The sequence below is a fragment of the Nothoprocta perdicaria genome, unplaced genomic scaffold, assembly GCF_003342845.1.
Source record: "Nothoprocta perdicaria isolate Ctin4 unplaced genomic scaffold, notPer1 scaffold_18, whole genome shotgun sequence".
NCBI lineage: Eukaryota > Metazoa > Chordata > Aves > Tinamiformes > Tinamidae > Nothoprocta > Nothoprocta perdicaria.
Window position 1 is genome coordinate 6,701,033 of NW_020454982.1, and position 24,758 is coordinate 6,725,790.

Genomic DNA, 24,758 nt, shown 5'->3' on the forward strand with positions numbered 1-24,758 from the left:
AGATTCCATCACACTTGCAACAACTTGGACTAGGCATCCACCACATGACTCCTGTACCAGCAATTTTCCCCATTCGTCTTCATTAGGCAGCCACTTGACCTGCCTCGTCACATCCCTGTCCATTTTGAACATTCAGGGCTGTTGTGCTGTCTAGCAACGTGCTCTAAAAGCTCTATTCCCATTTGGGGAAAAAACAACAAAAACAAAAAAAAAAGCTTAGATGAACTTAAAAGACTACATGAGTCATTTCTTCTGGAGGAAGAATCTTTAGGTGTGAATCACGATTAAAAAAATAAAATCACAGTATTGTAGGGGGACAGTAGGTACAGTAGAACATATCCAAGGCCAAAGTCCATGCACTATCTGGCAGAATGCACAAACATGTAAGAGCAATCATCCTTTTGACCATCAAACAGCTCAAATAAGGATGTAAGCAAAGGCTCCCCACAAACAAAATGCCTCCCCTTTCTTGACTCAGTTTTCACTGCTTGAAACGAGCTGGACAAGGCAGCTGTAGCGTTCCTAAACCAACGTCATAAGAGAGTTTCATGCCATCAGTAGTTTTGTATTATGTCCCCATTATTTCCTTTTTCAACAGTACAATAATAACAGCACAGATTTGATTATTCTGTAATGGTGAAAATGAATAGCAATTCGATACGAATTTGCTGCTATAATAAAAAGCTCCTAACAGGATTTTTAGAGACCTCTTGGAAAGACTGTTTATAACTTTACGATCACTTCGGGAAATCAGAAAGGCAAAAGACACCAAAAGGAGTTAAGCTTTTTGACATTAAAACTATCTGATGCAATTGCAGTAGCTTTGTTAGGGTAGAGCTACAATGTTTATCTGATACACGTATTGACTCTCTCTTTTCTACAGTACACAAGCCACTTATCTTTCCCTTTCAAATGAGTCTTTAGAATTATGAATGTTGTAGACTGTCATGGTAATGTAGCAATTAAAATACTTCCAGATAGATTTCTTTTAGGCACTAAATTCTTCAGTCTTTTCTCATGTTGATGAGGTCTCACATGAGTGGCTCCATACAGCTGCTAAGCACACCCGGGATCTACTCATCTAGGAAAACATCGCTTAATGTACATAAGGACTGCAGAATCAGACAGAAAACACACAAAGATAATACAGAAGTATTGTCTTCTACAGGCAAATGACCAACTACTCTTGATACTTCCATAAACAGGTTCTTCAACTATGCTAACTGGGATTTATTGCACAAAGATTTTTACATTTCTTTTTAAAAGTGCTTAAATTGTATCTGACCTCAAGGGGAAATCCAGAAGGCATGTCATTTTCCATCATTAGCTTAGAGAGTCCTACGTGAATCAGAAACTATGCTGGAATACTGAATACAAAAGCATGAGTGAAAAAAAATAGCAGCATAATGTACAAATTAAAAAGCAAGAGCCAGCTTAGGCGTGCTTATTGTAGCTATCATATTCTTTGACTGCAGGAAGTGTAAGAGGCATGAAGGAAGGAATCACTGACACCCTGGAGTTGTGTCATGGCCTTGCTGATTTAGCTTCTTTCCAGTCATATTTACATGCTCTCATATCAGCACTGAAATGATCACACAACACTCCCTATCAACACTTTGATCAGCCTTCTCCAAGAGAAATCACATTTTGCACAAAAATCATCAGTGGGTGACATGAGGTTTCTCTAGTATTACCTGTACCAGTACCTGCAGATCTGCCTCTCTATTTCCAAAGGCAAATGCGTACACCAATATAAACTGAGTATCTCTTTGGAAAGATGGGGGTTCTCTCCTGCTCATCGGAGATGCTGCAAATTTCATGCCTGTTATATCAACTCAAAGTTCAAAATTATCACAATTTCTTCACTGATGATGACAGGGGTCTTGGCCATCCTCTTTGTGTGAATAGATTTGTCTTTGATCAGGAATGAATTAATGTTTTAAAGGCCCTTCTCTGATGTGCAAGAGAGAGGGAGGGACAGAGAGAAACCTCACAAGCAGTTTTCACGTGTGGTTCAGCCTAACTGCACTGCAGACAGATTCAGAAAATCACCTGGAAAGACTGAACTGTGAATCTTCTTCTCAAAATCCACCGTACATCCTAATGTACCACTTCTGGATGTCCGAGGCATGTCCTTTCAACGGGTTAACACCAAAGTTAGTAACAAGACAAATCACTGGAGCCCTTGGTTATGAGAAGATGATGATTTTGAATTATTCTACTAAATTTCCTCCCTGAATGAGGCCTTATGCCGCTAAAATTAAAACAACTGTTTTTCTGAGGTTGGGAGCTAGAGAAAATCAAGACACTAGAGAATGAAAAAGTCACTACGAAAAGAGGGAATTGATGCAGTTGTCAAGGTGCTTGTTGAAAAGTAAAGAAAAAAAACCTGAATAGATCTGTGTATCCCTGAATGTATCTGTGTATCTCCGTAGTGGAAGAGATATACATTCAAGTCCACGGAACTCCTCTTCCATTGAAGATCTGATTAAGGCAAAAGAGCAGCAATTTTTTCTGCTTCCAAGAAGCCACATCACCTTGTGGAGAGGGGAGAAAAAAGAACTCCTGTGCACTAGAGCTAAAAACAAAAAGATACTCCAAGACACGAAGTCAAGCAAGGAGAGAAACGGATTTTCACCTCCGCTAGCTGACGTTCACTGCGGAACATTTCATCCAAAGTGATGATGTTGTGTTATCATAATGTCAGCTCCACCGCCACCATAATCTGTCACGCACAGTTACTCGGTGGCTCTTGGTGATGAAGCAGCTCCTCAGTTCTTCGAGACTGAGTGTTGTTGAAGCAACCTGGAAAAGGATTTGCTTAACATGTTCAGGAAAGAAAAGCAGAAATACTCTGCATTGCTCAAGTTAGGGGATGCAGACATTAGGGCAACAGTCTGTTAATTTGGAATTAGTTTGCTCTAAGGAAAAACTCCATCAAGCTGTTGCACCTGCACTGCAGACAACTTATCCTAAATTTCCTTAATTCCTCTGCATAACTTTCTTGACTTTATTCAGAAAGCCCTTTCAAATGCAGTTCAGGCCTGAACTCTATCATTTATAGTGCAGCATTGTTTGTGTCAAATCTTTGCAGCAGGGTTATCACTACAGGTTAATGGATTTATGTTCTGAGAAGCCATGATTAGAATGGGTTTACCAACAGTGACCCGTATTCTGCATTATACGGTGAGAAACGTATCTGCCAGCATGATTGTTATCAACCATCAAAAGAGATAGAGAGCGCTGTGTAAACAGACAACACTAAACTCAAATGCTTTTATTACTCTATATAAGTATTTTACAGTGGTTCAATTTGACACGTACAAATTGCTGAAGTAAAGATTAAGAAAATAACAGTATTGAGCTCAACGCTAATGGCTTAATTTAGAAAACAATGATGTGAAAGACTTCAAGCGCAGCACGAATATGTATTTAAAATATTCCTGGCATTTTACTGAACATTATCATTAGCAGAGGGTATAATAATAGGAAAGAAATCTTAAGTTTCATACCAGGTATGATGTTATTACAAGAACTTCATAAAATTTGAAAAGGTATTTCCTTACTGGTGCAGGAGAATCAACACCATTGTACTCCCCCTTCTGATGCAGCTATACCATTAGAAAACAAACATAAGATAAATATAATGCAATAATCTTTCAAAAAGACTTCACAAGTTTTCTTGGTCCCTTCTGTAAATTTTTTAAGGGCTGTTCAATACAAAGCAGTAGAAGACTTACGCTGTCCCAGCTTTCCCTGACCATTTTTAATTGGAATATACTGACATCAAGAAAATAAAAAAAAATAGTAATAAAAGTCAGCTATATATTTAAGTGCATGTATTAACACAGCTGTCTGCTATACCAGCAGAGCACCAGAAAAATAGGAAAGCAGACAACAGTGACTATAACATTTAAACAACACTCAAGGCAAAAGCAGCTCTTCTGGTGAACATCAGCACCTGAGCTCAGCATCATCTGTAGCTACAGGGCAGGATGAGACTTCCAAATAAAAAAAAAAAAGCATGTAAACTAGGACCAGCACGCCCACTCAAAATCTATGCCAGATGAAACTCAAGCTAAAAACGTCACACAATCACATCTAGAAAGTTACTGATGCTCACAAGAGTTTTACCTAACAGCACAAAACACTCCCAGCTTCTGCAGAAGAAAGGAGACCTTCCAGTTTAGGTTCAATGCACTTAGAACAATGGGAGCCTAGGGGGAAAAAACAAGCTTGCCTGATCTTCAGTTTTGCCCAGGCTTTGACAGATTTTGTCCTGATCTTAACAAATGCTTGTCCACTGTTAAAACCGCAGGCAGGTGAGCCTGGCTAGCCCTCCCAGGAGCATAGGACAACCCAGCTGCCAGGAGCTCCACCTTGCAGGCTTTCTGATGTGAACCTGCATTTTATACTGAAATAACACATAATATGTATTAAAAATACATATATCCCAACCAGTGAAGATCTCTGGCAGCTCCTAAGCTGAAGCACCAAATTTACCAAGGTCTCACTACCCCACCACCTATAGGCTGATAAGGCATGCAGTGCTGCTGACTACAGAAAAAGGATACTTTATTTTCTAAAACTCAGGTGCTACCATAAATTGTCTCAATGAATAGTATTTTAAATGTCAAGAAAAAGATAAAACTTAATGATGCAGAACACACTACACTATTTCTCAGGAAAAAATAGATAAAATAATAACTTCTCTAGAGTTAACTCTGTTTTGAAATCTGCATAAAAAGAAATGTAAGAAGCTTTGATTTTCAAAGGATACATCTTACTCTTTAACTGCCTTTTTTTAGCATAGCTTTTACTACTTAGCAAGTAACTTAGTTCATAGATCTTTTCATTTTGGAGAAAATTAACTTGCATCTTATTTGACCATAAAGTCTCTTCTTGGGAAGAAAAAAGAACTGAAGACATCTAAACAATGTCCACTTCAAGTAGAAGCATAATATTTAGAGGTCCAGCTTTGCTGCAATCCATGGCTGGAAGAAATATAAAATAAAATAAAATAAAATAAAATAAAATAAAATAAAATAAAATAAAATAAAATAAAATAAAATAAAATAAAATAAAATAAAATAAAATAAANAAATAAAATAAAATAAAATAAAATAAAATAAAATAAAATAAAATAAAATAAAATAAAATAAAATAAAATAAAATAAAATAAAATAAAATAAAATACTTCATTTTGAGCTTTTTTGAACAATGCTATGTGTTATTTAAGTTAAGATCAACTCTGGAAGCATCTGTCCTTGAGCAACAACCAACAAAAACATGTTTCTGTGAATTTTTCTGGCATAAGAAGTTATTGCTCACATCTGCTACAGCTGATTTAGAACCACTGCTCACTCCTGGAAGAAAGATCCTTTTATTTATTTCTTCAACATAATTCTCCAAAGAGTTAGTGATGCCTCAGACATGTAGACCGGATACCCAGAAAATCCCTACATGTGCCAGGTGCGGGAGAAATAAGTTTTGATGCCTCAGTGCAAACTCATGGCCCACAGAGCTGAATCCCACATGAGTCTCTAATTCCTTCCCTGGAACTGCTGCCTACCTGCAGCTTTCTCATGGGAGGTACCTATTGGCTTCTGCATCAAGACTTGCTGTCTCAGAGTAAAATCTTTTTATGCTTCTGTGTCCCTAGGTCTTCCCCACTCCAGAAAGGCTTGGATATTTTTAATTTTTTTTATTAAAAAAAAAAATCCTGAAGGTGGGTTTCCACAGTTCCATTTTATTTGAAATGTGCCCACCTTCCCTCAGGAGGCAGGATGAGGAGGGAGGTAAGACAAGACATGCCCAGTTCCCTGTCCTGCCACCCGAGTCCACACAGCTTTGGTGAGCTTACAGAGCTGCTCCCCAATTTTTGACCCCGAACATCTAACAGCAAGACTAGAACTTGATACATCAGAGGAGACAGGTCTTCAGCAACACCAAAATGTGAGCAGATCAAGGGTCTAATGCTCCAAATGCAAAGAGAATTAACCAAAAGCACTTAGGCCTGTATGGATAAGAGCTAAACCAGGCTTCAAAACAGTCACCACACCAGATGCCAAACTTCAGTTCTGTGTCAAATTAAGAAGAATATATGTGTATATATATATATATACACTTAGAGAGAGAGAGATACACACACACACACACCATCTCAGTGTACAGAAGACTACTGATTAGGAATTATTTATATTTGCTTCTATTTCTGTCACCTCAAGTCTGCCATTGAAAGCAATGTCAGAAAGCCACTTGAATAGATGTTGTGTTAAGATGCAGCAGCCTTTCCTTGGAGAAACTAGCATTTGTTTGCACAAATGTGGTACACATTAAGTGTACCAGAGCCAAATTTAAACCACAAAGTGACATTTTAGTGGTCATAGGGCTAAATGTGCAAAATGCAGTGTCCTAGTAAGTGGCTATTCCCTCAAAAGCCAACAGAAAGAGCAGTGGTGAGAGACTGCCCTCTCCATCCCGAGCCATTTCCCAGCTAGACAGAGATTCAGCATCCACTTCACCACCATTTAACCCAGTTTTATTCTGGTTTGAAGGCAACTCTTTCATTTTAGTCCATCAAAGACATCGATGTCTATTTTCACTACCTAGCCCTGAGTGGGAAATGCATAAAAAGATTCTTGTACCTTAAACTGCCCCATTACCATTACAGATCATATTTATTTACATTACTGATGGCCCAAGTGACAGACACCAACGCTGCCATGCAGCCTTCCCGCAGAAGGCAACCAGTGCTCTCCAGCACTGGCAGCTTTGGCTCTTGCAAGCTACAGAAGGCAACACGGACACCTCTGTAAGGTTGCTGAGGACACAGGAAAGAGGTGGAAACTGCTGTGGTGGAAAATTGCTCTGCAATGGCATAAATCATAGGAAAGCCACGGGAGTTGCATTTTTCTCCTTTCCATTTTTGCTAAGATAGTGAGACTGCGGCTGGCCCAGGAGACAGACTCCAGATTGCCACATAAACCGTAGGCAGTTGTATTTAACACTTGGATCAATTACCTTGCTTGCAGTGTGCATGATTTCTCTCGATAAAAACTAAGTAGTTGAAAGGTAAAAAGAAATTCCTTGTTCTGTAGATGTGAGAGGTTTGTGTTTTTTGTCTCTTCCAAACTGTAAGTTTAAATACATTTTTTTCTTGCTTTGACAAAAATCTTTCCAACTGCACTTGGAAATAATACTCAATGCAGAACTATTTATATCGCTCTAAACCGTTAGTTTATGCTTGTCCTCTGCTCAAACTAGCATCACTACAAAAGAAACATCGCACAAAGAATTCTTCCCAGCAAAAAGAAAATCAGAAAGCACAAAAGATGCTACCTTCACAGTACTGCAGCACGCAGATACTAGATTATAATTAGGTTTCCATCCTAAGTATTTCAATGCACACTGTTAACCTTAGACAACTGTGCCTGAACCTTTTAATTAGCATGCTATCTTTGGTGCAATTAATATCTTGTACCTCATATGTTATCTTCAAATTAAAACTTTTACTATCTGAGCCATATTAATTAATCAATGCAGTTCTAAGGGGGAACAGACATCAGTTAAGAAAATTCATTATTTTTAGAACGTCACATCCACTAGCATTTATTTGTCTCCAAATACTGCCTGGATACTACCTTAAGCTTACCCTGTCTTCATAGACCGTGACAGAAACAAGACAATTATTACATGAATTATTTTGCATCTATAAGCACAAATATTTTGTTGTGTTATACAAAACATCTAGTACTGTTCTGTCAAACAAGAGTTAATTTTATAGCTAAAATATAGGGTTTCTTTTTTATTCTTAATCATCTCCTCAATCACAGTCAAGACTATTCCCCTCTATCAGCACCAATTCAACATAAGAACACTATTTTACCCTGAAGATATCAGCATAGATGATGATCTTCTATAAATCCCTGTGCCAACTTGATTTACTCTGATGGATGAATAAATTCATAGCTTAACAACTTGTAGCAATACCTTGATTTGAGAGGTTGAAAGAGAAAATCATTTTTAAAAATGATTGTTATTATTAAATAACCATAAAAAAATACAAATTCCTCATTACATATCAGATTTTAATAAAAGTAAACACACACAAAAAAAAAAAAAAAACAGGATTTGGGCTAGTGTCTATAGCCTATTTCCTGGGCTTAAGCCAGAAACAGTTTATGTCTGTTTATAAGCAAAGACTCTTTAATCTATATTAGACAAAAGGAAATTTGTGTATTCCTAAGAAAACATGACAGAAATCAATGCCAAAGCTGCAGATTCTCTTTAACTGGCTTTGAAAATGAAAAGCAAGACCTACATAAATGTCCATTCTCTTGCAACTGTAGCATATCAGATTGCAAGTTATATTTTAAAATCTCTTAATTCTATACAGTCATAAATCTGAAAATTTAAGACAACCAGGCAGTTAGTTATCATACAATACTGCTATCTTCATAGTGTTGCAAAATAAGTCCTTTTTTTTTTATAAATGCTTTAAGAAGCATTTACTTTGCAATTTCAATTAAGAGAGTCAACAGCTGTTTTAGCACACATCTTTAGTTATTAACCTTACATAAAATAGAATCAAAGTATAAATAAGGTTACAATATATCTATTTTGAAAAAAAGTCCTAAAATCACAGAGTCTGACAATTTTACCTTTAATGCCTGCAGATTTAAGGGGAAAATAACCTTTTTCCTACTTGATAAACCCACATTCTCCTGCGGTCATCAATGATAGATACTTCCAATGAAATGTCACATACAAGACAGGATAGTGAACCATGTTGATGCCCATGACCTAGTGTACATATAGCCCACGTATAACAAGGTATAGTGCAGAGTCATGGCTGTAGAGCAACTTTTGCAGTGGTGCCTGAAGGGCTCCCAGAAGCTTGGAGGCAAGCAAAGCAAGGAGCCAAGCTTCAGAGCAACATCAGCATCTTATCTCTACCGATTATCTTGCCTGTTTTCATGGAGAAAGTCAATGAGGGATAGGTACAATAAACGGCCTGCCCAAGGTCACGTAGCAAAATAATAACTTAAATGTGATGGGAACTCAAATGTCCTGACTTTGATTTTAAAAAATACACTGTGTTTCTTGTGATGCTAATAACTTTCAAGCATTTCTAACCTATAAAAAAAATCATGCTAATGTCTTATCATAAATTACTACAATAGTAAAATTACAGATTCTCAAATGCTTCCTCGATGATTGAAATCATCAGTAGAGAAGAGTCTAATAGAAAATAATTCAGGGGTCTACATGGAAAAGTAGCAGTGATTCCTGCAAATCTTTTTCTGGCCTTCCAAAGCAGCAAACTTTGAGATCCATCCCACAAAATCCCTAAACCCTCCCCGCTGCCCCCAACAGCACAGGGCAGCCTCTGCAACTCTCCGCCTGGGCACTCTCTTCCAAAACCTCTTGCCCAAAAGGACACCCGAAAAGTTAGCCATGGAAACAAGGGCTAGGGAAGGAGCTGTGATACCTGCACCTACCCACTGCTGGGTTGGGGACAGGGGGTCACATCCATTGACAAACCTACAAATTTTACTTCAAATAGTCCAAAGATTTTTAATCACAAAATATAGAAGCTTCACCCAAACCACAACTATGCCAAAAGCTCTCACTGTTACTGACTCACCTACCAATTTTTCAATTCTCATGCTAGTGAAGCTAGGCTAATAACATCAGCTCATTTAAGGTATTAAATATCCTCAACTAATCTTAAACAGACCATTGCTGAACTTTGCATGAATAAGGAGCATTTTATTATGAAACAATTATTGGGTTAATCCACTGTCAATATTTTGTATTTTCTCTTCCAAGATGATTCTGGAAAAGAAAAGCAATTTACAAAACTCCGGAACAAACAGTTTGCATTTACATTTAATAAATTTAGGGTATAAGTGTAAATAGGTGCTTATGCAGATTGAATCAGCACTAAACATCAGTTAATCTAATGCTACTGAGCAAATGTTATTAACATTTTTAAAGATTTCCTAAATATTAGATTTGTTGGTAAAGGACATCCTGCATCTTTAGGGTTTTTAAAGGATGTGGGTAATTTTCTTCATACAGTAACAAATCTTCAGGCAGTTCTCCTGTCTGGTTATAGAAAGCTGCAATTGGTGTCTTTTCCATATATGCTTAACCTCCTACAGATTTATTTGATTCTCAATAATTACTATTCTCTGGTAAGAGGCATATGTTATTACAGCACACTGCACTACCACAAGCTGTCCACTCAGTGTATTTTAATAAATCTCTGCCAAAGCTGTATAAATTTGATCCTGTTTAAATTTAATAAGGATCAGAATATATCAAAGCACAAATTCCCATGGGATAAATAGATATTTTGCATAGTTATTGAGTGCCCTATTCATAAATACAATGTCTAAGACCCAGACCATCAACCTTGAATTAAAAAGAAAAAGAGATTAATGTGTGCAAAGGCAGCGACTTCTTAAATAACAAGAGAAATTAGTGCTTAATAAAATATTTTTCCTTATATTACTGTTAAAGACAGAAGTACTGCCACAGTTAATGCTTAATATAAGCATTCTAGCAGTATACAAATATATTTTGAGGCATCTATTTTGCTTTTTTTTTTTAAAGATAGAATGTATCTTTAACATCTATCTCCAAACATAACACCAATTGCTTTTTCTGGGTTACATGCACCCCTTTCGTACCTACTTCTGCCTTACACAGAAAGCAGATGAGCTACCAAGAGCCACTACCATCATGCAACCTGAGCTATTTTAGGGTATTTTGATACCATTTTTTTTCCTTTTTCTGCAAGGATGTCTAGGAATGGAAGAAACTCTTCAATGCTCTATTAATTCTTGCTTAATTTTAGTGCTTTTCCATAATACCCTACAAAATTTTATGTTCTTTTGTTACGCAGATCCTCCTTTTAAAGCTTGCTGGGACAAAATACAAAGATATAACTATGCAAATAACTGATAATCTGGCCATATTATGATAAATTTTGAGGACTACTGCCATAAACACAAATACTACATGTCCTCCAAATTTATACACATTTGGAGAAATGACTGGTTCTTCATATTCCTTTAAGTTATTGTTTGCATACAAAGAAAACATATATATACGTATGTCAATCAACCTGAGACCATTCCTGACAGCTGCTAGTTCCAAAAATGATTTATTAGGTTTCCCTAGAAAGCCTGCATTCTTATTATTGCTTTCTATTAGTAATTGTGTATATAATTGTGCATGCAACCCACCGCCTTCAAAACAGCTGCATTTTCCCCCATCATCTTTGATGCTTACATGATAATAGGCATGAAAAAGAAATAAGATTGTATTCCTCCTGAATTAAAAGCCATATTTTCAGAGCAAGTGCAGGAAAGTCCAAAGACAAATCACTTTCCATGAAGGAGAGATCTTTCCCAAGGAGGGGCGGGTAGGAATGTCCTAAATCAATTTACCATCGTGTTACGAGTCAGCCACTGAGGATGAAATCACAGTTGCAGAAATTAATGGGAGTTTTGCCATTGACTACAATGGGCCAGAGATATCACCCACAGTGTTTTACTCAGGGTGGAAACCTGATGGCAGAGCGAGCCCAGCTCTGCAAAGCAGAATACAGCACAATTGCACCCACTTCGTGCACCCAACACCAGTTGCACTTCATCCCTGCTGCCGCTCACATCCATGATAAGATTCCCGTTTTGTTTTCTTATAGGTGTTGGAGCCAGAAAAAAAAACCTCAGCCATATTCACCAGCAAGATTTCTTTATCCATGGTCAATATTATGTTGTTTTGGCAAAAGCACTGATATACAAAGAAGCTGAAAAATTCAAAGTTTTATCAATGAGGCTGTATGGAACTGCCAACGTAGCATTGCCAGAGTATTGCCATCCAAATCAAAGCATTTAAAACACAGTTACTTTGAATTAACATCAAACAATACTATAATCTAAGCAGTCACCCTGGGTGCACACATGGCTGGGTCTTTTATGTGCCACCTGTAGCACAGAGTTACAATCTGGCTTTGTTTTCCAGAACTTTGGGAAATGCAGCACATCCAATGATGGCAACGCTGGATCTGTTCATTTAGCGAGATTCAGTTTTTAAGCACAGACTGGCTGAGTTAGGAGTACAGTGACTTTGTTTCCTTGCTTTTATGGGCTTACGTCTTTCAGCTTTAATGGTATTTCAACAAACTGTTTTGTGCTTATTACAGAGACACTCTGCTGTATCTCCCTTTTCTCAGTTCATGAAATTTTCAATGCAACAAGAAAAAAAACAACTCAAATTCCTATTTTGAAAACCATATTGCCATTTTTATTCAGCCTGTATTTTAATATAGCATCAATATTTAACTACTTCATTAAATGAAGTGTGACTTTTATAGTGAAAATGTCAGTCTATGCAGTTCATTAAATTCATTTAAAACATAGCTGCTTGATTTTTTTCCTGAAGAAATGAAGGACTATTAACTTAAGGCATAAACTTAGCATTAGCATGTTTTTTTTCCTTCAAATTAACATGCAAGATTTGTATCAGTCTTCACAAATCTAAAGGGTTGTTTGTATCCTTTTGCATTATCTTTATTTTTACTATAGATGTCATTTTTATAGCATCTACAACTGTTTATCACAGTTGGATATGACCAGTAGGATGTCACAGAGGATATTAACATGTCATGTGCTATTATGAATCTCCAGAATTCTGCAAGTAGTATTAAAAATACATTATTTTGAACTGTGGCATCTGGAAAAATAAACTGTGTATGATGTAAAATGTAATAACTTTTGGAATCCAACGGGGTTTATGGGTACTGTTTTTCTGTTTCATAAAACATTCTTTGATGAGTATCCTTTCTCAGGGAGGGTTTCTATTAACTAAGACAAAAGAACCCAGGGAAACTCTCATTTCCAGCAAGGTAGCACCATGTTTTTGCCAGATGTAACAAATCCAGGTTCCTACTCTCTAGGACTTCTGTGATTAATTTTGGTAAAGCTGCAAAGGTTAATTATTCCTCATTAATAAGTGTATGTGATTATAAAACACTTTTTAGTAAAGAAGAGGCTTTGAAAGTTAATAAGACATAAAAGTGGTGATGCTCTCTGTCCACTCAAGTGTGGCATTAACATCTTGAACAGATCTCAGTGACCACAAAACCTTGGTTTTCAGACAACCACCGCAAATTCTTCCCTATTTTAGTGTTGCTCCTCTCCCAAACAGAGCATTCTGATGAGGCATCTGCATCAGTGCAGCCACAAGCCTCAAAAGCCTCCTGGCAATGGGTGGCACCCAACAGCTTTCTGGGTTTTGTTTCTTGGGGGACGAATGCAAATGTGACATCTTACATTCATCCTTGGGGAAAAAAGAGAGACCTATTTCCAATTTTCCAGTGTCTTACATACAGAATCCAAAGTACCTTACCACGTGCAAACAGGTTCCAGTTATCACAATGACTTAAGTTGGAATTAAGAAATATCAAATAATTCAACATGTGGTTTTAAATTTCACTGTATTTCCTAATTCCTCTCACCCATGGACCCTTTTGCTTCTAGGCACCCAGAAAGAGGTATCAGAGTAGACAAGAAGGGGAGAAAATGAGGAATGGACTCATTAGTGCCTCTAAGTTAAAAGCATCCTTCAAGAGACATTCTTCCATTTACTTGTGGCACAACAGTCTTATTTTCTAGGAAGACCACTTCACATGTCCAAATTGGTGCTAATTTACTGTGATTTCCTCACCTATGAGCCAAAAATAACAGGGTTTGCAAGAAATACCTGTGCTGAACTACCTTCCTCTAGATGAAGAGTACCAGGGAGAATAAAAGATATACATATTGCACCATTTTATTCCTGAAAAAGGAAGAAGAAACTTTACAAGCTACTTCCAGATGCAAGGCCCAAACAGTCACACAAGTGAGGAGCCAGCAGATAGCAGTGACACTTACTCCAGGCTGGAGGTGAGGACAGAAGCAATTTTACACACATTTCCACACCGTGACATCCATCAAGCCTCACTGATGGGATCTCCCATGGGAAAAAAATTCTTTGCCACCAGAGTTTTTAAAAAATTACCCCTAAGGGGAAACAGGTTCTCTGTGCTCTCACCCCATTAAAATTTTTACATCACTTGAAGCCACATTTTTACAAAGTCAAACTTCAACAGCAAATGAACCACAAATTTAGCAAGGAAAGAAGCCAGAATGTTATTTTACAAAGTATGATTTTTAATTACACTATTAACCAGTTCAAATGCGTATCACGTAATAACAATAAAACTCAACAGTAAGATTTTTATACTCAAAACTGCCTTACATTCTCAAAATGTATTCCTGAATTTGCAGATTACCAGGAAATCATGCTGGAAATGCAAATAATGGACACCTCTGAAAACAAGAACACTTGTGTCCAAGACCAGGCACCCAATCTTTAGAGAACTCAATGCTAACAGATGTGTGTTACTACTTAATTTTTTCTGAATTTTCAAATTTGAGTCTGAGACTCAGAAAAAAACATAAATGACCAAAATCAATATCCTAACAGATTCAAAGCTAGAAATGGAGAGTCCATCACAAAGGACTGTGATTCACCAGATCTGACCTGCTTTATATACTCCCATGCCACTCATTTGGGCCAGCTTTTTTCTAAGCAAAACAACTAATCCTGCTCCAGCACCAGTTTAAGATTTCTTAATATACTGCTTATTAACACACTAGTCCTAGGTAGTTGGTTTTACCTTTGCTTAGCCTACCTTTCCAAATTTACAAAAATGAATTGGAGGAAGTTTCTATTCTATGCAGACAAGTAACAAAATATACTCTCTCTTAAATGAGCAAATATTTCTCCTTCATTTTCTATCTATCATGCACTTGACTCCTGACAATATATCACATGGCCAGGAAAACAAAGTGTAGCGAAAGATTTCACTAGAGAATTAGAAAAAGATAACACTAATCACAGAGAACAGGAGAAACTTCCCTAGAAGGAAAGGTAAGAAATGATCTTTTTTTTTTAAATGAACTAAAAACAGATACAAACAAGCATTACCAGACAGAGCATAAAGCATATTTCCTGGGAGTGCTGTATTCTCAAAAACTTCTGATTTGCTTATGGAAAATTGCTTCAAGAGCTCTTTTAGGACTAACTTCTAAATTAACGTACCGATTTTAGTACAGGTCAAACTAAGATTGTAAAATCCTTGCAACTCTAGCCAAAAACATGCACTTCACCTTCACCACTGTGGCTGCAAACCCGTATACTCTATAAGATGACAACAACCTATAACGAGTTGTATAAATTGCATCAGTTTACTACTAAAACAGGATTAACAGTAACAGGTCTTTTTAAGGAAAGAATCGAATGTAATTACATTGTTCCAACGTACCCTTGATTTAACCAGCAATCCATAAGTTAACTCTAATTCTTAACTTATTCTGCTGTAATTCTACTTTTAGGACATCTTTAAAAAACAACGTTTTCCCTTAAATTCAAGGTATGCAGAGGCTGTTTTCTACAGCAGTGGAAACAACTGACTCTGTTGGGCAACGTGAGCATTCCCAGCCTTTGCCACACAAGTCAATGTGTGTAGTAAAGGCGAGTCCAAACTCCAGCGGGACAAAAGGAGGCGAATGTGCTCCAGTGTGCCAAGAACAGCACTCAGCTGCTCCAGCTGAGCTGCAGGGTCTACAGTGGTGTGGGCAAATACTTCTTACCCAGACAGGACAACACATTATCTGCATGGATGGAAAGAAATAAAGAGATATCCAATATAGTTGTTTTACATTTTCATGATCTCGGAAGATGTCACCACTTGAATGCAGGTCCCTTTCTGGCAGCAGCTCTTAGAGCACCCAAAACATCGCAGCTTCCAAACGCATCCTTCTTCACATTTTTTTTCCAGCAATGTTTTGAAGCTCAGCTCCAAAGCACAAATACTGCTTTTCTTCAAAGGATGTCTTTTGCTGTGTGCACACATTTCTTGCGACTCCACAGAAGATTTTGGAAGGCAGGGATGAGACAGCAACAGCTGAATGTGGTACATGCAAAGTTCAGCTTTTTGGGTTGTTTGGTTGCATTTTTAAGATAACCATAAATCATCTTCACAGGGAAAACACTGCAGCCTGGATCCATCAAGTCACTGTCCTTTCTCCAGTGCTCACACCAAGCTTCACTGTCCAAAATCCTGCTTCTCACTCCTATGTTCAGAGATGCCAGGGTTCCCCACAGGCTGCTGGTGAGAGCTCCTCCGCTTGGGTACCACAGGCAAAACCCTCTGCAGGAAGACGAGCATCTCGGTCAGGCTGGAAACCACCAATTCCCCCCGAAACGTAAGGGTGCAGCGGTGCTCCCTGACCATGGTCTTGCTCTTCTCGCTCCACATTCCACTTGGCACATGGCACTTCCTAGGAGAGCGCAGCTTGCAATGCCAGCATCCCACCAGAGAGGTGTGAGGTAAGCAACAACAGTACCGTGCAAAGAAAGAAACAAAAAACCTGAAGCAGAAGGCATTTGAAGTAGTACTGATGTCATGATATTTTCAGCGCCACTTATTATCCTTTTGAGTCACAGGAGCATGAGAATAAGGCACAAGACCATACTGTTCACCTGCAGTTTGGCATAAAACGATCCAAGCTCTGCATCATCCCCGCCTCTTGCAGGTTATCCCATCATCTCATGATGGGATAACCTGAAAAAAACTCGTTTTCAACTAGTCCTGCATAAGCTGGAAGCAGCCTTGTGCTTAGAGTTCAACTGTGAAAAGCAGCTATAAAATTGCACTGTAAAAGTCAGCGGTTACAATGTCTGCTGTAAAGAACGGTCAATGACTTCACTTTTTTCATACGTAAAGTTAATATATTTCCAACCATTTTAAGCAAAACTACAGGAGAAAAAGAAAACAAAAAGCCACATTGGGTTGTGATAAGAAACCACAACTCTCAGGTTTTTCACTGAAGCACACCAAGAGGACAACAGCCCTGTATTTACACGGACGCCTACTGCTACCATCTATTAACCCACAAGCTTGCTAAGAACCCACAAAAGTAACCACATGCTACTACTAAAGCAAATGCAGTACCAATTTTCCCACATCTAATCAAAAGGACTCCTGATCAAAGTATTTTACCGATAAAAAGTACAGGTTAACAAATATACTTCTATAAATAACAAGCCATAAGCCCACAGAACACCAAACCACCTGAAATTCAACTGTTTTATATAAGATTACATTACTCTGTTGTAAGGTTATAAAAAGAACAAGTGATAATTATGATATGTTCTGAAAATAAGCTACTCTCCTATGTAGCAATTGACCTTTTTGCAATTTAAATGTAATTTTTATTAAAAGTAGACAGCTAATCAATATTGAGGTGTTTAAATAAGTCCTGAAACTACAAACCATCACATCATTCAGTGACTTTAAATATAGGCATTGTCCCACAGGACTATCAAGGCTGACTGACACAACTGAGTTTCCAGGTAGGAATCCCTGAAATAAAAGCACCTCAGAATACATATCTATTTAGTTTTTAAATTCGTAACTAATTTCTTTCCTATTTACTGTTTACAGAAGTATTGCACAATTCTGCCCCCTCTTCTTGTTTCTCTTGGAAAATGATCTTAAGGAATCCAAACGGACAGAGACCAGCTTTGTGCCCCTTTCTCACAAAGTTCCTTCGTAACAAAGCCATAGAGAAAGAACGGAAAGGAAAAGAGTTCTAGGACAGAAAAGTGCACCTCCTTTGCTTGCTAGGGGCTTGGGGGCATCTTATGTTTCAATGAAGACTACAAAAAGGCTCAAAGCCTGATGATTCCTGAAAAATGAGCAGAGTCATTCCAAAAATCCTGGGTTGATCTTTCTGGTACAGATGTGGTACAGATCTTTCTGGTACAGCTCCCATGACAATACAGGCAAATGCAAAACTTCTCAGTGCAGATCTTCTCCACCAGACCAATACTCAAACCCTTGTGGCATCAGAACACTTGGAATATCACATCTGGGGTGTGATATCTAGAGAAGCACATCTAAACATGTCAGTAAAGGGAAGAGTCTGCTCAAATCGAATGATTTTACACACTCCTCCCTGAGGTACATACTTCAGAAAGGGGAAAGCAAGCGACCCACACTCTTGTGTCCCACCTAGGCTAGCAGCACATGACGTCAGGACACAAAACCCCACAGAGACCTCACTGCACCCAAAACACCCTTCACTGTGACCTTCCTCCCTCTCCCATCCTGCTCATCTTCACTGGAACGAGGCTTTCCTCTCCCAAACCTGTGGCCAGGAGCAGACACAGAAATGGTCATAGCGACGCCATAAGCAGCTTCTGTCCATGTCAAGAGCAAGCCTGATCTTGCATACGTATAACTAAATGAAAGATTTCCACAATTAATTGGGCTCCAATGATTATAAACAAGGCTGAGAAAGAGAAGTGTTAGACTTCTATCCAAAGGATTTTTATATCAAGCCTTAACGGATATATTAAGGGATATATTCAACTCGCTAGCTTTGAAAATGGACTGCTTCAGAAAACAGGCTTTACTTTGATAGCCTATCTTCAAGTGTGGTTGCTTCATCTTTCTAAAGATTTTTTTTCTTTTTACCTCTCAATATTTATATAGGGCTTTTCAATGGGACTCAGGCTGACAAGGAAGCTGTCCGTGCAGGAGGAAAGAGAGAGAGCGGGTGCCAATAACTGGCACACGAGCCACACAAACTAAAAAGCAAACAAACTATTCATTTAAAACACTTTTCATTTTCACTAATAAAGTAATACCGGCTACTTCTAGCACTACACCTTTTCAGATAACATTGCATCTGCTATACCAGTCTAATGCTAATGATATCTACAGTACTTAGCTATTTTTTGTGCCATGAAATAGTCTGTATTTAAAGTCTGCCTGCCCATTACTGTCTGAATGTCTGAAACGTCTGAAAAAGTTTACAAAAACAGCTATTCTGATATGCAGGGTGCATATTTCCAAGCCTGGCTATACTGACAGCCACCCCCTCTTGTTTTTGCTAGTTCAGCAGCCCTGAAGCTGCCTGTATTTTTCAGTATATTGTTTCAGGTCCTAACACGGAGTATACACATTAAAAACTGATTTTAGATTGGTTTGAGAGGTGCTAACACGTGGTTGAAAAGATATGAAATAGTAATCTTGTTATGAAAATAAATAATGAATAATGCGTCAGCAAGCACGGTCTCATCAAAGCCTTCATCTTCACCCGGCGCAGGGGCAAAGACCAGGTGACATCAGGTGACATTGTTATCTAAAGTTCTGATTAGATTTTCACCCCAGAGTTCTCAATTTTGGTTGCAATCATCACAAAGATACTATGGTGCCTGGCACTCTATAAATACATCACCCGGACAGGTGGCAGTATAGAAGGCTGCTATCAGATAAGAGTTTGAAGCGTCTGAAAATTCAACCCTGCCATTAGGTCTGTATAGCAGCACTCAATTTTATGGCAGTAGAAATGTGATTATAGATAAAACTGTAGGATTAGCGCTGTACAAATTCTCCTCTCATCACTCAATAGCATTAGTTTGGTTTGCAGGGAGTGACAGAACTCAACAAACGCATAAGCATGAATTAACTGTAAATTCAATAAAAGCCTGCAGCACAGCCCAAAGGTCATGCTTTGATTGGCCTCGCATCTGCCAGAGAACATCAGCAGATATTATTTGCTGGGTTATTTCAAGCTTTATTACTGTACTAACCTGCACTGACCCATTATGGGCTACGTCCAGACTTGGTAACTATATACAAAGTGCAACACTAAGAGTAGACAACGTTAGGGGAACAGGCTCTCATCATGGGAACGAGTTTGCTGAATATTGTATTTCCCTCTGCTGGAGCTGGGCATGGGAGCCCTTGCCCATGGGCACGTGCACGCCAGAACTGCTCTTGATCACTGCTTTAAACACTCCCACTCTTCTTGTCCGCACATGGCACAAACACTCCCTATCTGTGGGCATGAAACTCTCCCTGTTGCTGTAAATTATTACAAATATCTTGCGGATACAATTGGGATCCACAATAACGAGAATAGCTAAAAAATATATTTAAAAAAAATCAAAGACAGCTAATCTTAAGTAAACATTGCTTACAATCAGTTAGGTCTTGATTACAAGTGGTTTAATTCAACATCAGAGTTGCATTATTTGAAAAACAACAACCAACAAAAAAAATGCACGCTGCAATTAGCATTACTATTGCACGGGCTCCTCTGAACTTCACCGGGCTTTGCACAGCAGCTGCCCTTGGCGCACAGGGTTTGCTCTCCAAGCCAGCTCCTCCAAAGAGCCGTGTCACGGCCGGGCAGGACAGCGGCTCCTGCGAGCCAGCCGGGCCAGAGCGGGAGCACAGACCTAACGGGGGCACTTTGGGGACACGCTGCTCCCTCCGCTCCCCATGCGGGCAGAGGGACATTCACACTCAGCATTTCAGCACTACGTTTCCCAGTCGAATGTTTAAGGGAGCTTTCTGGGTGCTCAGCAGCAGCTGCCCACCGGAGCCCCATGGTACCAGCTCCACACGTGGCTCATGGGCTCCTGGCCGCCACGAGCCACCAACACCCTGCCAGGACCAGCCAACGCGGGGCTCCCCCATCTCTGTCCACACGGTATCTGAGGGGAAAACCTGCACCTATAGAGCCATGCTGAATTTACAAGCGTTTCTGTAACCACAACCCATTTTTAACCCGCTGTGTGCACATATAGTCCTGACCTATAGTGTTGTTCCAGCCTGCAAGTGAATGGTAGCTACCTACACCCTACCAGCGGAAGAGGGAAACCTTCCTGCTCCACTTTTGTAAAACACAGATGGTTTCCACCCAGAACATGCAGCTCCGGCACACCGTGATGTATGCCAGTGCCTACATGAAGGTATGTGCTTTTGAAATTTGGATCCTTGAAGGACAATCTGTGCAGAAGAGATAAACCTTAGGAAAAGTAGACCGCTACATAACCAAGTAAGCATTTGGGAATTCAACATAGCGATAACTCAAGCATGGAGCTGCACGTGCTTTGGAGTTCTCCCTTCCCCTTTTCAAATAGTATTTTCAGAATTACAGCTCCTCTAACAAATATAAAAAATATGCGTGTACTATGATGAACAGTAGTTACCTAAATACTTTCAGTATAAGACACGTGATTTACTCAATAAGTGAAAAAATTTTGTTTAGAGAAATCTTCTAAACTATGCTCAAAGTCCAAAACAACTGTCCACGAGCAGAACCATAAAAGGGCTCAAGAGAGAAGCAGAGTGTTTTGACAACAGCTGGTTTCCTTCAACTTTCTGTAATTTTTTTTCCAGCTCCTTTTTGGCGATTTCTTTGTGTATACAGCAGCAGTACTCTTCTAGAAGCAGGCAAGCTGGGATTTCACCCACCCACCACTGGAAACCAGAGGTGGAGTTCCCTTATCCAGAACCACCACCAGCAGGCACAGGCAGGGTCAAGTTGTATGTACTCTCACACCAGCTCTGAAAACTTATCAAATATGGCCCTGATCCAGCAAAGCACTTAAGCACATGCTTTACTTTAAACATGCAAGTAATCCTATTAGAGCAAATGAGATTCAGCATAAACCACTGGACTGCATCTCAGAATACCTCGGTTCGGCCCTGCTTAGGCCAGTGACCACCTGCCTAACCTTGGACAAATCGCTGTCTTCTGAGCCTTTAGCTCCTCTCTTGCCCTGTGTGTGTTTACCATGCTGCCCATCATATTCACAAAAATAAGGCTAGGCTGCCTAGGAACTGCTGTAGCACAGGTCACGGTGGGGATATTTGGGTACCTTAACCCTGTTTCCAATGTCTACCATACACTCAAAGGTAATGCTGCCAAAAAGAACAAGTCGACACCCCACAGGTTTGGGTCTATTTATCCACTGCTGTTGAGAGATTTCAGCCTGGAAAGCAGCGCTGTGGAAGGGAACAGGCCCCCACATCCCAACACGAACAGGGCTAGGACAATCCCGAAGCTCTTTCAGGTCCAGCCCCAGATCTCACATCATCCCAGGCTGGTCTGGGCTCACAAGGCGACATGTTGAGCCCTGCTCAGGGATTTACAGGCTGGGCTGCAGTGTTTCTACCCCTGTGGGGGGAAAAATCAATAGGTCCCTAAAGCATGTAGGTGGAAGACAGCACTGTATTTACCTGCTTGCAGGGTGTATTTACCCAAAAAGGCTCTATGTTCAACATGACACCAAACAGGAGTGTTCTACGAGTAACTTGTATGCCCCCACCTCTACTATGATCTTATTTTTTATATAAATAACTGGGCTTTTGCACTGCAAGACCCACACGTGCGGTGTGCTTGCTCCTGCCATGCCACTTCTCATGGCCCAGCAGCGTCCCTGCCCCGAGGAGAACCGGATCGAGAGGGGAACAAAGCAGCAAGCGCAGATGAGCGGGCAGCGTCACTGAACGGGTTTCAGAGAGACTGGAGGTGCTTCGGTCCCTAGCGAAATCAATAACACTTCTCCCATTTACCTCAGTGGAGTAAATATTTCAGCTCTTGCTTTTATGCCTTCTGGTCATCTCTGTGCCTAACAGAGTAATAATTTATTTTCCTGGGAAAGGACAGACTGCGTGGAAAGCGAGGCAGGGAAGATTTCAAAATAGACTTACACTAAATTGTAAAGAAACCTTGGCAATGATCATAAAGCAATAGATTATAAGCAATACAGAAGATGAAATTAGACTTCTGCAATTAAGCCTCTCCTTTCTAGGAACTCAATCCCAGGTTCCTCCTCTGCCCTTCAAACACCTGTACACCAACCACATCGTTCTCCCCTGACTGTGAGCAACAGAACTGCACATGCATTGGCTTGCCCAGAATCCAGCCTTTCATATGCAAAGCGGTCTCTTATCAATTATCTGATATACGCATTATGGGCTGTACGCTTCATTAAAGTATCTTCTACTACAGCTTGGAAGGCTGGCCTGCAAGCTACTTGCCAAAAATATGTTCAGAAGGATCAGAGCAACCAAACTGCATTTTTAATAGGTCAGAGTTAGTTAGTCCTGACTTTTTTTCTGAATGTGTGCTCTGTTCTCATTGTATGAGGAATGGAAATACAGTCAAAAAGACATAGATAACTCCATGTGCATCTGCAGCAGATAAAGACCACAATAAACTTCTAGTTTTGCAGCCATTAGACATTAAAAAAAAAAAAAAAAAAAAAAAAGAACTTACACAGTAAACTATGACAGATCCTGAAATAAAAACATAGCATGCACAACACAAGACAGTTACCAAATAAGTGATATTTACGGCAAGCACGCTGCCTGTCACCACGCGCTGCAAGTTTCCAAAATTAGCAGGCATCTCAGACAACAGCGACTATTTACTGGGCGTTTTAGAGCTCCTGAAGTCCTTAGCAGCACTCAAAGTTAAGGCTGACATTTCATCTTTAATTCATGCTCCCGTGTCCTTCTGTGTTAACTCCTAACAAAGCGGGATGCTGCGCGGCGGGCGCATGCGCTGCCCGCACCGCCGCTGCGCATCGCCAGCCGGGGCCGAGCTGGGCGCTTTGAAAAGCCACCGGATCAGCACCGATAAACTTGCACATCACAGCGACTGCGCTCGAGATTACTGTAAAGAGCAGCAGAACACGGACTCCCGCTCCGAGGTGCTTTCTGCGGGAGAAAGTTTTCTTCAGATGCCGCTTCGCGCCGCGCTGTTTCTCCCTCTGCGAGCGATCTTTGTGTCGCCTCAAACTTTATCTGGCCGTGTGTAAGGGATGCTGCAGAAACAGATGTGACCGAGCTCCGCTCCGGCAGCCCCTCTCGCCCAGCACGGCGCACAAAAGGCCCCAAGGTTGGGCAAACAGAGCACCAGGAGAACGGCGCCGTGAAAGGGATCTTTATGTGCGCGGAGAGGGGGGGCCGGCGCTAATAGCTCAATGCGCTATTGACACATCGCAGTGCAAACAGCTCCGTCCTCTGCAAAATAGCGCGAGTCACGGTGCCGCTCGCAACTTTGCGTTTCCCAGATCTGGGTCGTTTGCGAAACAAATCCTCTCGCTATCCGCGAAACGCGGGTCTGTGAACAGGGGTAGTCGCCAGGGCACGGCGGCAGCTTCTGCCGGCGACATTTACTCTGTGAATTACAGAGCCCACGAAAACAGGGGGTGCAGGGGGGGACCCCGCAGCAGCCCCCGGGGGGCAGCTCCACTCGCGGAGCCCCCGCACCGCTTCCCCCGCGGGTCGCGCAGCGCTGCGCGGTACCGAGCGCTCCGCCAAGTTGCTCGCGGAGCAGCGGGAGCCCCGTGCGCGCCCGCGGGGCAGCCCCGTCCGCACGTGCGCCGCCTCCGCTGTCCGCACAAAGCCCAAACCTCATCCAGCCCCCCCACCTACCCACCCAGCGCGCCCCGCCGCCGAGATCACCTTGTTGTAGCTGTAGTAGCCCAAGCACTGGGCGAAGTCGAGGCCGGAGGGGTCCCCCGCGGCGGCGGGGTAGAAGCGAACATCCATGGCCGCAGCAGCGGGGCCAGCGCCGGCAGCTCCCCGAGCCGGGCTCCAGGTGCCGCCGGGCTCCCCGAGGAGCGCGTAGGGGCGAGGGCCGCCGGCGGAAAAGTGCAGGTAAACAAGGGGAGGAGAGCGCGCAGGGCGGGCGGGGAGGAGAGCGGGCGCCGCGCAGGTAGGTGCCGCCCGCCTCGGGGCGCTCCGGGGGTTTAAAAAAGCGGGGGCCAAGCCCCGCGCCGCACAAAGGAGCCCCCCGCGCCGGGCGGCCCCGCTCCGCGCC

The 24,758-nt window shown here is 40.8% G+C and overlaps 1 protein-coding gene across 1 annotated transcript in view; it reads right to left on the minus strand.

Moving 5' to 3' along the window:
• The window catches only part of TOX3 (TOX high mobility group box family member 3), a 63,241-nt gene extending 38,754 nt beyond the window's left edge, over nucleotides 1–24,487 (minus strand). The window contains exon 1 of the mRNA XM_026036535.1: nucleotides 24,401–24,487. Coding sequence (XP_025892320.1) covers nucleotides 24,401–24,487 — 87 coding nt within the window. The remainder of the gene's footprint in view (nucleotides 1–24,400) is intronic.
• Between the last annotated feature and the right edge of the window lie 271 nt (nucleotides 24,488–24,758).